The 14337-nt window shown below is 45.2% G+C and overlaps 1 protein-coding gene across 1 annotated transcript in view; it reads left to right on the plus strand.

Annotated features, from left to right (window-relative positions):
* Positions 1 to 465: 465 nt before the first annotated feature.
* Positions 466 to 14337, plus strand: part of LOC137323259 (protein Wnt-6-like) — a 71022-nt gene continuing 57150 nt past the window's right edge. Inside the window, exon 1 of the mRNA XM_067986752.1 lies at positions 466 to 1538. Coding sequence (XP_067842853.1) covers positions 1462 to 1538 — 77 coding nt within the window. The 5' untranslated portion in view covers positions 466 to 1461. The remainder of the gene's footprint in view (positions 1539 to 14337) is intronic.

A 14337-nucleotide genomic window follows, 5' to 3' on the forward strand; every position in this document is an offset into this window, starting at 1 on the left:
TAAACAGATCCGCCAGCGACCCCGGTCCCCGGCATCATCATCACCTCCTCCTCCTCCTCGCAATGATCAAGCCTCCTCACAGTTTTGACTGACACACAACATTTCTGGCCGGGAGCAACGTCAGCTTGGAGCGTAAGATGAGCGAATGTGTGGGAGAAGAGAGTGATTGTTCCCTCGCTGGCAAAATCCCCAACACTTCAAAACACCAGGACACAGCCGAGTGCCGGTCCCAAAGACCTGCCAATGCCGGGGAGCTGGGGGGGTCTCTGACAACAGCTAACTTTAAGGCAAACCATGGGCTTTCCTTAAAGGGAAAGAACCTCCGCTCTGTGTGTTTAAAAAATCCCTGTTGTGTTTATTCTCTCTCTCTCTCTGTTTTTTTCTTCTTCTTTTACTCGGTGGCTGCTTCTGATCTGCTTTTTTTTCTCCTCTCTCTCTCCCTCCCCTTGCCTGTTCCCAGATTGACTCCCAATCCGCTCTGGGACGTTTGGAACCGGGTGGAAAAGAATTAAAGGAGTCCTCCCGGGGAGAGGAGAGACCCGTCTCCTGGTCTGATCCGTTTTGGAGATTAACATTACTGGGTGATTGAAAGGAGGGGCAGACTCCTGGACTCATACCATTGGAAGGAGAAGGTATTCGACACCAGTTGGAAATGACCCTAAATGGGTCAGAATGAGCGAAGTTCCATCTCGTTTCTATACTTTTTATTCCATTAATTTTCTAACTCGATGTGAGCGGTTTCTCTCTGAACTTGCTCTCAGTTTCTATGAGTCTTTAATCTCCTAGTGAAGCTCCAGCTCTCCCCCCACCCTCCGCCGCAAGTTTTCAATCAGGGGTAGGACTTCCAGAGATCAAGATCCAGGTGAGAAGGTCTCCAAGGTAAGAGAGGGGTCTGCTTACATTCATTCCACTCCTCCCCTCTCTCTACACGATCCTCCCTTTCTAAAGTCTGCCATGTAAAGATCTCGCCCCATCGCCTTCTCTGTCCGGCGCCTGGATCTCGAGAACCTCCTTTTTCTCTGTTGACCGCCTCAAGTTCCTCCACACCCAGTTCCATGTTGCCCAGATCTCCCTTCCCTCCAATGAGAACATCCTCCGAACCTCTCTCCAACCCACCGCGCCCGGACCTCAACTCATCCCCGCTGAGAAGACCCTTGAGTCCTCGGAGTTGTCCCCTCGCCGCCGACAAGGTCCTCCCTCTCCTCCGGGCACCAGTCCCACCGCTGCCCTTCAGTTTCCCAGTTTGCCCGGGACCACCACCCATCACCACCCCAACTTCTCCGCCCTCGATCTAACCCGCCCGGGGGGCGGGGTGGTGGTGGGGGGGGGGGGGGGGGGGCCGTGAGAGGACAGCTCCCCCCGCCAGCCCCTCTCCCCAACCGAAGAGCTCCGTTTGTACCCCGGTGTGTGGAGGTCAGTTTCAGCCCCAAGAGGAGCGACGAGTTCCCGCTTGACCAAAGGATGGAGCCGGTGTCCCGGGTGCAACTCGCCCTGTTCTTCTTCCTCCTGTGTCCTGCCAACATCATCAGCCTTTGGTGGTGAGTAAAACAAAAGAGAATTATTCTTCCTCTGTGTCTTTCTCTCTCTGTCTCTTTGTCTTTCTCTCTTGTCTCTCTGCCTCGCTTGTCTCCCTCTGTATTTCTCTTATCTCTCTGCCTCTCTGGTTTCTTTATCTCTCTCTGTCTGTCTCCTTTCTTTTCTCTTTTCTCTCTTTTCTCTTCTCTCTCTTTGTCTTTCTCTCCTCTGTCTCTTTCCTTTTTCCCTCTTTATCTTTTTCTCTTTCTGTCTCTCTGTTTTTTTTCTCTTCTCTCCCGCAGACTCTTTCTCTCTGTCTCTCTATATAAATGCAAGTCTCCCATTTCTCTCTCTCTGTCTCCTTTTCTCTCTGTCTCGCCCTCTGTATCTCTCTCTCTGTCTCTCGCTCTTTATCTTTCGTCTCTCTGTTGCTTCCTCTGTCTCTCTCTCTGCTCTTTCTCTCTTACTCTGCCTCTCCCCCGTCTCTCTCTATCTCTGCTTGTCTCTTTCTCTCTCTCTGTCTCTTTCTCTCTCTCTGTCTATCACTTTCTCTTTCTCTCTCTCTATCTCTTCCTCTGTCTCTTTCTCTTTCTTTGTCTCTCCCTCTATCTCTCTCTCTGTCTTTCCCTCTGTCTCTCTCTCTCTTTGTCTCTCCCTCTGTCTCTCTCTGTCTCTCCCTCTGATTGTTTCTCTCTCGATCTCCCCCTGTCTCTCTCTCTGCGTCTCTCCTTCTGATTCTTTCTCTCTCTCTCTGTCTCTTCCTCTGTCTCTTTCTCTCTCTCTCTATCTGTCTCTCCCTCTTTCTGGCTTCCCCCAAGCAGCCCTGCTTGCCTAAGGTCTTTCCCCCTTCATCTGACTAGACAGAGTAGAGATAGATGGGTCACCCACATATTAAAGGGCACAGTCTTCATAAAAAAAAGGTGTTATTTTCTGTAGACACATAGCAATGTAAATCACCTTAAAACACATCTTTGCATTACTTGCACGTGTCATTATAGTAACAGGTATAACTGATGGCTTTTTACTCTCCCCCCAAAACAGAGAGGGAATAAATGTTTGCCAGGATACTTTTTCATGATGACAGCATCCTTTAATTTTGTCGGGGGGGGGGGATGCAGATCTATCTCTCTCCCAATTCCCTCAGCCTCCCCACCCAAACGAGAAGCAAGTGACAGTGTACAGAGAACCAGGTCGTGTTTTAAAGCAGAGAGAGAGAGAGAGAGAGACACAGAGAGAGCGATGAGTTCACTCGTTGTTCAAATTTCAGTAAGCCTATAATAAATCTCCCCATCGCCACTTAAGTGTTAATTGTATAGTGTGTTACAGCCAAACATTTCCCCATTCATTCTCACAGCAATCTGTTCAGTGTAGAATATGGGACAGATTCCAAGAGGAGTGTGTGCAGCAGTCCACACTCAAACTGCCTCCTTTCGCCAAGTGTGAAACCGGACTGGGCACAGGATGATGGCTTGACCCCTGATCATCTCTTTGCTGGTGAAGAAAACGAATTGAAAACCTTAATAACCAACGTTCCCACGTCCTTTCTAAGGAAGAACTTTCCGGAGAGCCCGGTGAAAAACCAGACCGTCCGGTCCGAAAACTGGATGGATTGGGGGGGGTTGGGCGGAGTCGCCCATTGATTTTTACCATAACTGATCTAGGAACATAGGAACAGGAGGAGGCCATTCAGCCCCTCGAGCCTATTCCACCATTCAATTAGCTCAGGGCTGACCTGTACCTCAATTCTATTTTCCTGCCTTTTCCCGCTCCCTTACCCAGCAAAATCCCTTGATCCCCTTACCCAACAAAAATCTATCGATCTCAGTCTTGAAATTTTCAATTGGCCCCCAGCCTCCCTCCACAGCTTTTGGGGGAGAGAGTTCCAGATTTTTAATACCCTTTGTGTGAAAAGGTGTCTCTTGATTTCACTCCTAAATGGCCTGATTTTAAGATTATGCCCCCTTGTTCTGGATTCCCCCACCAGAGGAAATAGTTTCTCTGTATCTACTTTATCATCGAATCCCTTTATCATTTTAAACACCTCGATCAGGTCACCCCTCAACCTTCTAAACTCAAGGGAATAGAATCCAAGTTTATGCATCCTGTCCTCATAGTTTAACTCTTTAAGTAATTAAAAACAGAAAATGCTGGAGAAGCTCAGCAAGTCAGGCAGCATCTGTGGAGAAAGGGAACATAGTTAATGTTTCAGGTCGAAGACCTTTCGTCCTTTAAGGCCTGGTATCATTGTGGTGAATGTGTAAGTTGTTCATAACTGAACCATAGACTGTGTGACAACATTTCTCAAAGTACTAATCCCACCTCCCTTCTCTCTCCACCAACCATGAAAAAGTACGGATTGCTCATTTCTTCACTTTAAGTGCGTATTACATTTCAGATCAGTGGTACTTTAGCAGGAGTGTAGTGCGCTGTATCTAAACTTTCTTGATGTGAGATTTTACTCAATGTTATTTAATGCTTTCCCCCACCACGGCACAATTTTCCCCTCCTCCTCTCCTGAAGGCACTCACTCTTGAGGGGGTTCAGTTTCAGGGCATGAGAAGCCTCAGAGAGTCGGCCGCTCTTGAGGCATGAGGGGGGAGCGTTGGCGGCCCGTGCAATGGTGGCGGGCACCATAGCCATGCTCTACTCTCCCCTCACCCAAAATCCACACACGTGAGCATTCCAGCAAGAGGGTCATTGGATGGCAATTGGACCAGGGACCCTGGCTGATTCTTCTTCACCTCACCTCAGAGGGAAGGGAGAAGATTAGTCCAAATACAACGTCTCTACTGCTGCTCTGGAGCAATCAGACTAGGGATTGAACTTGGGGCTTTTTGGTCTCGATGACTCAGCACTTCGCCAGCCAGTGCCTTTAGCTTGTGGGCCAGCAGGGAAAGTTGCAAAGTCAAGGCTATTAAGCTGTTATACGCCTTGGACTAACATTGCCACTGGTAAAGTTTGTTACATAGTTGTCGAAGATTCTGGGGCCCTGCTGTGGTAGCACTCTCTCTCACCTCTGGGTCAGAGGTTGTGGGTTCAAGCCCCACTCCGGAGTCTTGAGCACATAATCTGGGCTGGCACTTCATTATAGCGCTGAGGGAGTGCTGCACTGTCAGAGGTGCCGTCTTTCAAATGAGGCCCCGTCTGCCCTCTTAGGTGGATGTGAACGATCCCACAGCACTACTCGAAGAAGATCAGGGGAGATCTCCTGGTATTCTGGCCGATATTTATCCTTCAACCAACGTCTAAAACGGATGATCTGGTTACTTTTCTCATTGCTGCTTGTGGGACCTTGCTGTGCGCACATTGGCTGCCCTGTTTCCTCCATTACAACAGTGGCTACATTTTGAAAAGTACTTAATTGGCTGTGAAGCACTTTGGAACATCCTGAAGTCATAAAAGGCGCTATATAAATGCAAGTCTTTCTTTCTTATAGGACATTAAGAATCTTTCTGCTTGGAAAAGAGGGAGATTCAAGGTGACCTAACAGAAATTCTCAAAGTGACGAAGGGGATTGATAAAATTGACTGCTTGATTGTGGGGCTCCCAGCGAGGAGCCACATTCACAGGGGGCACTAGTTGGGAGACCACGTGCAGGCAGCCCTTGTTATTACTCAGCCCTACAGTTCACACTGAATGAAGGAGTTCAAAGATTAGGGGCCATCATTTAACAATGAGGAGATTAGGAGTCAGCAAGGAGTTCAGGCAGAACAATTTTACGCACAGGTCTTTGGGGCTGTGAAATAAATTCCCAGGGGCAGTCATTGAATTGAATCATATGAACTGGTTTAAAAGTCAACCAGATGTGTTTCTGGAGAGAAAAGGGGTTGAGGGATATATGGTGAGAAGGTGAGGTTAAGCTTGAAGGGGAAGGCTTGTTGGGCCGGATGGCCTGTTCCTAACATTCTCTAGAAAGTATCAAGGAACAAATTGTTACATGCGTAGTACAATGTTTATTTTCTGCTATCATTGCCAAACACAAGGTCATTGTGGAGGCTGTAAATGTATGGTGTTCTTTGATGCTATATTGATAGGGTTAGATGAAGAGGGGATGGGAGGAGGCCGAATGGCCTGTTTCTGCGCTGTAAATCCTGTGTAATTCTATGTAATTCTATGTATCTCAGGGTCCCATGTGGCTATCGTTTTTGGTATCCTTTCACATGCATCCAGCATTAAATGAACATACCTGTTGCGCAGTTGACGTTATTTTGGATTTAAAAAGTTGTTTAAAAAGCTGTGTGCACTGGATGGCAGGGTTGGTTCAGGGCTGGACTGAGAGACAGCAGGTGCTGGGATCCTGGCAGGGTTCATTCAGATTTTTATCTGACTGATGTGTGTAAAATGAGGATGTGAGGAGAGAACAGGACCCTTCAGGGACGGTGCACACTGCTTCCCATACTGCCATAATTACTGTCCTTGGACATTCCTGACCGTCGACTGTAGAAACATTGAGCGTTGCCTCACGCTACCATCTGGTGGTGGCAAGATAAGTCTCTTAAAAAGTTATAGACAATGTAGTTTATTTATAAAAGTTATCAGATGTGTCTGCACATTGCAGACGTCACATTTTGTTTGAAACACCAACAGTTCACAACTGAACAATCTTAAAATAAGTGTATGGAAAGAGTGAGAAAGCCAATCATTGCCTGCTGTTTTCTTTTCTGACCTTGAGATAAGTTTTGTCTCTCTCTCTCTCCCCCAAGAGGGAGGAGATAAGCAGGTGCCAATCTAGAGAAGGTTCCAACAGTGACATTAATTAACCTCAAGATGGGTTCATGGCATGCCCAAAGAGTTAGGAAGGCATTTTGAAGGTGGGGTGAGATTTAACAGAGCCAAGGGGTTTAGTGGGGTGAATTCGAGAGTGGGGGTGAGATGGCAGAAGGCTTAGGTGTCAGCTGTGGCTCAGTGGGTAGCTCTCTCCCCTCTGAGTTAGTGGGTTCAACTCCCACTCCAGAGACTTGAGCACAAGATGTAGACTGACATTTCAGTGCAGTTCTGAGGGAGTGCTGCACTGTCAGAGGTGCTGTCTTTCAGATGAGACATTAAACCGAGGCCCGTCTGCCTTCTCGTAAAAGATCCCATGACATTTTTTAAAGAAGAGCAGGGGAGTTCTCCCTGGTGTCCTGGCCAACAATTATCCCTCAACCAACATCACTAAAACAGATTTTCTGGTCATTATCTAATTGCTGTTTGTGGGACCCTGCTGTGCGCAAATTGGCTGCTACACTTGAAAAAGTATTTCATTTGCTGTAAATTGCTTTGGGACGTCCTGAGGTCGTGAAAGGCGCTATATAAATGCACAATCTTCCCTTTCTTTGTGCGACTGATGGTAAAGTGGGGGAAGAGGGAGGAATGCACAATGGAGGATATTTGGAAGTGTAGAGGAACACAAGGCTGAATGAAATTACAGAGGTAGGATGAGTGAGGCCATGGAGGGGTTTGTAGATGAGGGCGACGATTTTGAACTCGATGCATTGAGGGACAGAGCAGGGCGATAGGTGAAGTGAGACCTAGTGCAGGTCAGGATGCAGAGTTCTGGATGCGTTGGATTTTCTGAGATCAGGAAGAACAAATTGGAGGGGTCAAGTCTGGAGGTGGTGAAAGTGTGGACGGGGCTCTCAGTGGTAGTGGTGATGAGGTATTGATGGAGATATGCAATATTTCAGAGGTTGAAGCAGTTGGGCTTAATGATGGAGTAGATGTGGGGTTTGAAGCTCAGCTCGGGGTATAATAGGATACCAAAGATGTGGGTTGAACCTGATCGAGCATCCAGGTATGGGGATGGATTCAGGGATATGGTATGAGTTTGTGGCAGGATAAATGCCTGAGGTTTTAGGATTGTAATTCAATCTTTAGCAGCTCTGCTCATATACTTGCTTAGAACTACTCCATTTAATTGTGATTCCTACCATCCATCTTATGTGTAATTATAATGTCCTTTTTTTCATTGAGAGAAGGGATGGATGGATAGATAGACTGAAAGAAAGAAAGAAGTCACAGGTTTCTTGATTGATAACTTGCATTTCCTTATGCGAGCACATGACCAGTCACTTTTTTTGTATCTCAAAGGTTGCAAATCAATGTAGAATAGCTTTCATTCAAAGAGCTTAGTGATCAATTTTGAGAGGAAAAATTATTGCATTGTAATATATGTGTGTGTATGGCATGTGACCGTATCTGTGTGTGTGACAATGTGAGCCTAAGGCAGTTAGACAAATCTCTTGTGGATTTATGAGGTCTCTAGAACTTCTCATTGGCCACTTTTAGCCACCTTTTGCTCGTTCGTGCCCCTTTAAGATAGACTGTTGAGTGCCACCAGTTTTATTCTGCAATTCGATCGTTTTTCACCAGTTTTCTCCCCTCCTCTCCAAAGGCATTGACTCATGCTAGTGTACACTCATGGGCGCTGGCTGCCCTCCAGTACCTAGCCCAGTGTCCACTCTTCATGTCTGAGCCTAGTGTTGGCTTGCCAATCAATGGGAGGGAGTGTCATAGCTGAGCCTGATCTTGCCCTCCACCAGTGTCCACTCTTAAGCACTGGATGGTGGTGAGGAGGGAGAACCCTGACTGATTTTGCTTTCTGTAGCCCAAGAGAGATGGGGCCAATTGTAGCGACCCCATCACTGCCCTGGCTGAGATCAACTAAATCAGCAAAGACCAGGGACGGATCTGCGACCTTCAGCACCACACCAGGCAGTGTATTTACCCAATGAGCCACTGGGGGATCTTACCAGCATATTCTAAGTAACACTTTATAATGTTATTAAGTGAACAGTGTCATTGCCACAAACCCGGCACTAGATACTACACGTTCCGGCTCAGTGTTATTTTAATACTGACGATAAACCACCGTGTTACTGTCAGCTGTAAAGAAGAAAAGAACTTACATTTATGTAGAACCTTTCATGTCCTCAGGGTGTCCCAAAGCGCTTCACAGTCAATGAATTACTTTTGAAATTCAGTCACTCTTGTTATGTAGGCAAACATGGCAGCCAAATTGCGTACAGCAAGGCCCCACAATATATATATATATATATATATCCTGTGGCATTGCTCATCATAAGTGAGATGATATGTTCTTTTATTTTGAGAATAGCATTCTAGCATATAATGCACAATGCAGCCCTCGTGCAGCAGTCCTGGTGTGTCCAGACCATGCATGCACCTGTTCCCAAATGAGCTAACCTCGCCAACTCTTTAGTATAATTTTCTGGCACTCCAAGGGCATTGCTCATGACATGCTAGGATTGAAATGTCAGACAGCAGCAGCCAGTAAAGGGCTGCTGGCTACTTGTTGTCTGCTGGGTGATTTTTCCAGCATTGAGTGGGAGGGTGGAAGTCAGGGTGAGTGGTTATGGAGGAGAGGGCACCTGCAAAGGACAGGGGTGCAGGGTATAGGGGTGACAGGGGGCACCAGGTAGGGAATTTTTTTTGTTGTAATGAATTCACTACTTCACCATCCATTCCACAAAAATCTCCAATGTATTATTTCCCTGCTAGATCGGAGTTGTGTTTCAGTGGCCTATCCCTCCAAGGCCACAAAGTCTAATTCGTGTAAATAAACTGCCTGAGGTCAGTCAGAGTTCAATTGCTGCATGGTGAAGGCAGTTTGCAGATTGGCAGGTGCTTGTACTTTCTGGTTCTAGGAATTAGGAGAAAAAAAAACAGCCTGAAATGTCTTTCTTTTCCTCATTTTTAATACTTCTGACACTTTGAAATGCGTTGTGTGAACTATGACGGATGTATATATTATAGATAATAAACCAAACACATATACTAGGAATTTGAGGGCACGATAGACATTAGTGAGAGATTTACTGAGGAATAATGAAGTAAGTGATTGGCTCAGATCACCAGGGAACGAATCAGGATAAGTGGACAGTGATCAAGTGTTTTTTTTTGTTGGCTTAGATTTCAATCAGAAATGTGTTTTTTGTGCTAGGGACACAGTTAGGAAGTGATATGCCGTATACACAGGACAGGAATATATACACGAGGTAGCTGGCAGCTAGTTATAAGGCTGTAATCCAAACAGGCCGTCCTGATGCAATGCTTGAGTGGTTTACGAATGTTAGCAGGAAGATTGAATTACAGCTTTCAGCTCAGTGTCAGCTATTTGATATTTGTGCATAACGTGCTTTAATTTCAAAACAGTTTGTTTTCATTCTTTTATTACTAAGTGTTTGGCACAGCGAATGTGTTTGCAGAGGCAGAGCTGGGATAAAAAAGATAATAAAACTGACACACAACTGAGGGTTTACGTGTCACATGTCTGGTAATGTAGTACGTTTCTGGGAGTGAGTTAAACATTGCAAGCTAATCGAGGGATTATATATAAAATAATGGATACCTGAGAGTGAGTTACAGGCTGGAATCTAATCGAGGGGTTCAGATGGTTTATATATAGAATAATGGATACCTGGGAGTGAGTTACAGGCTGGAATCTAATCGAGGGGTTCAGATGGTTTATATATAGAATAATGGATATGTGGGAGTGAGTTACAGGCTGGAATCTAATCGAGGGGTTCAGATGGTTTATATATAGAATAATGGATATGTGGGAGTGAGTTACAGGCTGGAATCTAATCGAGGGGTTCAGATGGTTTATATATAGAATAATGGATACCCGGGAGTGAGTTACAGGCTGGAATCTAATCGAGGGGTTCAGATGGTTTATATATAGAATAATGGATACCTGGGAGTGAGTTACAGGCTGGAATCTAATCGAGGGGTTCAGATGGTTTATATATAGAATAATGGATACCTGGGAGTGAGTTACAGGCTGGAATCTAATCGAGGGGTTCAGATGGTTTATATATAGAATAATGGATACCCGGGAGCGAGATAACCAATTAGGGAGCAAAAAACATACTGACGTGTAATCAGTGTGAAAGAAGCATATTGCCGACACTACTAACACAAAAAATATAAAGGTTCACTGTGGAGTTCCTGAGTGGTTTTTGTTAATTTCTGGTTGATTCTTTTGCTGGTCGCAGACGTCATTGATGTTCACACTGAAAGGTTAATGATGGCGAAGCAACTACTTCAGGTTTATTGAGTGATGAAATAACACAGGGCAGCATATAGTATAAAATGTTCTGCGGGTATATCAGCAGTAGCTGCCTGATACAGTGAAATAATAAAAATGATCACTTTCTTTGTTATCAGTTTATGATCCAAATCTGGGATGAGTGAGTAGGAGTTGTGATTTATAAAACATAACCTATTGCGTAATGTTATCTCAAGTTTTTTCAGTGTTACTGGCAGAGCTCCTGTGCTGTTACTTCTGGTGAGTTAGGGGTTGCACTGTAGTTGGTTAGATTTCCTCCCTTCTCCCTCCCTCTTCACTAACTAGAACCCAGTGATTTTGAGTGTCCTGGGCCAATATTTATCCCTCAACCAACATCACTAAAAACAGATTATCTGGTCATTATCTCATTGCTGTGTGTGGGATCTTGCTGTGCGCAAATTGGCTGCCGTGTTTCCTACATTACAACAAATGATTACATTTTTTAAAAAGTACTTTGTTGGCTGTGATGTGCTTTGGGACGTCCTGAGGTCATGAAAGGCACTATATAAATGCAAGTTATTACTTTAGAATCTAGTGATTTTGAGGTGTTTGGAGTGGTAAATATTAAAAACAATTTATTATATATTGGGGCCTCTATCAGCCATATCTTGAACAGTGTTGTTAATAATCTGTTCTGACTTGTATTACAGATAGGTTGAATCACGGCGGCCCCATTACTGTGTGAGGGAGAGGGCATGAATGCGAGATAAAAACTTGCATTCCTGGTATGAGCTCAGCTGCCACAACTCAATGGTTGGATCACTATCTATCTACTAATGGCTATAATTAATCTTTTAGCTTGCATTATGCTGGGATTAGAAGTAGAGAGACGATTAAAGTACGAGGCATAGATCTCTCTTCATTATTTTAGTGCAAAAGACACTGAATTGCTCATTATAGCAGTTTTTTTTTGCTTGAAGGTGCAGGGTGGCACAGTGCCTGAAGAACACTGCTGCTTCCAGGGTTCCAATCCGGTCAAGTCTGATAGGGTCTCTGGAGTGAGTTTGGGCCGGTGTCAATCCATTTCCTGTTGGGTGTGGACCCAGAGCACAAAAGTGCCTCCAATTTGACACTAATTGGCACTAAAGTGAGATTCCACAGAGTGGCTAATGCTGATGTAGTTAGGAGGTCCCAGACCAATGGTCTGTATCTAAGTGACATTGCTGGATTGGACACACTGTCCCTATGTCTCCATAAGTGAACATCTTTTATAGACGAGTGCCTAGTGGATTAAGGGCCTGAAGATTCAACAATGCAACTGTGACTAGATTGATGGATTAAGAGAAGTCAACGACAACAACAGCTTGCATTTATATAGCGCCTTTAACATAATAAAACGCCCCAAGGCGACACCGAGCTACATAGGGAGATATTAGGACAGGTGACCACAAGCTTGGTCAAAGAGGTTGGTTTTGAGGAGCGACTTAAAGGAGGAGAGAGAGGCAGCGAGGTGGAGAGGTTGAGGGAGGGAATTCCACAGCTTAGGGCCTAGGCAGCTGAAGGCACGGCCGCCAATGGCGGGGCGAAGGGAATCGGTGATGCGCAAGAGGCCAGATTTGGAGGAGCGCAGAGATGCCGGACTGGGATCCAATACAGGTCAGCAAGCACAGGGGTGAACGGGACTTGATGCGAGTTAGACAGCAAGGTTTTGGATGAGCTCAAGTTTACAGACTTGAGTGTAAGATGTGGTACGTACAATGGAAAAATATGACCAAGACGTGAATGCTGTTCTCTTATAGAAAGACCCCTTTAGTTCCTCTCTCACACTCTTGAGTAGAATACAAGAGAAAGCTTGTCATCTGATCCTTCTGGTCTCTAGTCTCTCTCTTTCTGTTGTAACTTTTCTTGACTCTCTTTTATTGGTACCAGTTTGATCATTGCTTCTCTGAATTTCCTTCTCATGTTCCTCCTAAGCTTCAAATATGCCATCCTCCATGTCCTTCCTCTTCAATGTGTTGAAATCAAGACTTTTGATACTATCCCCATCTCTAACTCCCCTCCCATGAAACTCCTATAATCTGCAGGCTGTTTAAAACCCCAACTTACATTACAACAGTGACTACACTTCAAAATTACTTCACTGGCTGTAAAGCTTGGGATGTCCTGAGGTTGTGAAAGGCGATTTAAAAATGCAAATCTATCTTTCTTTCTTTCTCCCACTCTATTCAACCTTGACATCCTGTGGGTATTGTCCTTTCACTTAGGTTTCTCAATATTTATTTCCCATTACCGGTGTTTGTTTAATGTAGAACAGTGACGACAGTTATTGTACAGGGATTCTGGATTCCAATTCTTGAATGAAAATTTTCACATATTGAGATAAAAAAAAATCTTCTTTAATACAATGAAAATATTGACACTTGTCTCCATTTTTACTGCTTAACTGATATAAGTGCATTATACTGATTTACCATATCTCTTGAACACGTGCAATGGAGTTTTCTTTATTCGTTCATGGGATGTGGGCGTTGCTGGCGAGGCCGGCATTTATTGCCCATCCCTAATTGCCCTTGAGAAGGAGGTGGTGAGCCGCCTTCTTGAACCGCTGCAGTCCATGTGGTGAAGGTTCTCCCACAGTGCTGAATCATAGAATCATAGAAGTTACAACATGGAAACAGGCCCTTCGGCCCAACATGTCCATGTCACCCAGTTTATACCACTAAGCTAGTCCCAATTGCCTGCACTTGGCCCATATCCCTCTATACCCATCTTACCCATGTAACTGTCCAAATGCTTTTTAAAAGACAAAATTGTACCCGCCTCTACTACTGCCTCTGGCAGCTCGTTCCAGACACTCACCACCCTTTGAGTGAAAAAATTGCCCTTCGGAACCCTTTTGTATCTCTCCCCTCTCACCTTAAATCTATGTCCCCTCGTTATAGACTCCCCTACCTTTGGGAAAAGATTTTGACTATCTACCTTATTTATGCCCCTCATTATTTTATAGACTTCTATAAGATCACCCCTTAACCTCCTACTCTCCAGGGAAAAAAGTCCCAGTCTATCCAACCTCTCTCTATAAGTCAAACCATCAAGTCCCGGTAGCATCCTAGTAAATCTTTTCTGCACTCTTTCTAGTTTAATAATATCCTTTCTATAATAGGGTGACCAGAACTGTACACAGTATTCCAAGTGTGGCCTTACTAATGTCCTGTACAACTTCAACAAGACATCCCAACTCCTGTATTCAATGTTCTGACCAATGCTGTTAGGAAGGCAGTTCCAGGATTTTGATCCAGTGACGATGAAGGAACGGCGATATATTTCCAAGTCGGGATGGTGTGTGACTTGTAGGGGAACGTGCAGATGGTGTTGTTCCCATGTGCTTGTCCTTCTAGGTGGTAGAGGTCGTGGGTTTGGGAGGTGCTGTCCAAGAAGCCTAGGCGAGTTGCTGCAGTGCATCCTATGGATGGTACACACTGCATCCACGGTGCGCCAGTGGTGAAGGGAGTGAATGTTTTTTAGGGTGCTGGATGAGGTGCCAATCAAGTGGGCTGCTTTTTCCTGGATGGTGTCGAGCTTCTTGAGTGTTGTTGGAGCTGCACTCATCCAGGCAAGTGGAGAGTATTCCATCACACTCCTGACTTGTGCCTTGCAGATGGTGGAAAGGCTTTGGGGAGTCAGGAGGTGAGTCACTCGCCACAGAATGCACAGCCTCTGACCTGCTCTTGTAGCCACAGTATTTATATGGCTGGTCCAGTTAGGTTTCTGCTCAATGGTGACCCCCAGGATGTTGATGGTGGGGGATTCGG

The sequence above is a fragment of the Heptranchias perlo genome, chromosome 7 (genome assembly GCF_035084215.1).
Source record: "Heptranchias perlo isolate sHepPer1 chromosome 7, sHepPer1.hap1, whole genome shotgun sequence".
NCBI classification, from domain to species: Eukaryota; Metazoa; Chordata; class Chondrichthyes; order Hexanchiformes; family Hexanchidae; genus Heptranchias; species Heptranchias perlo.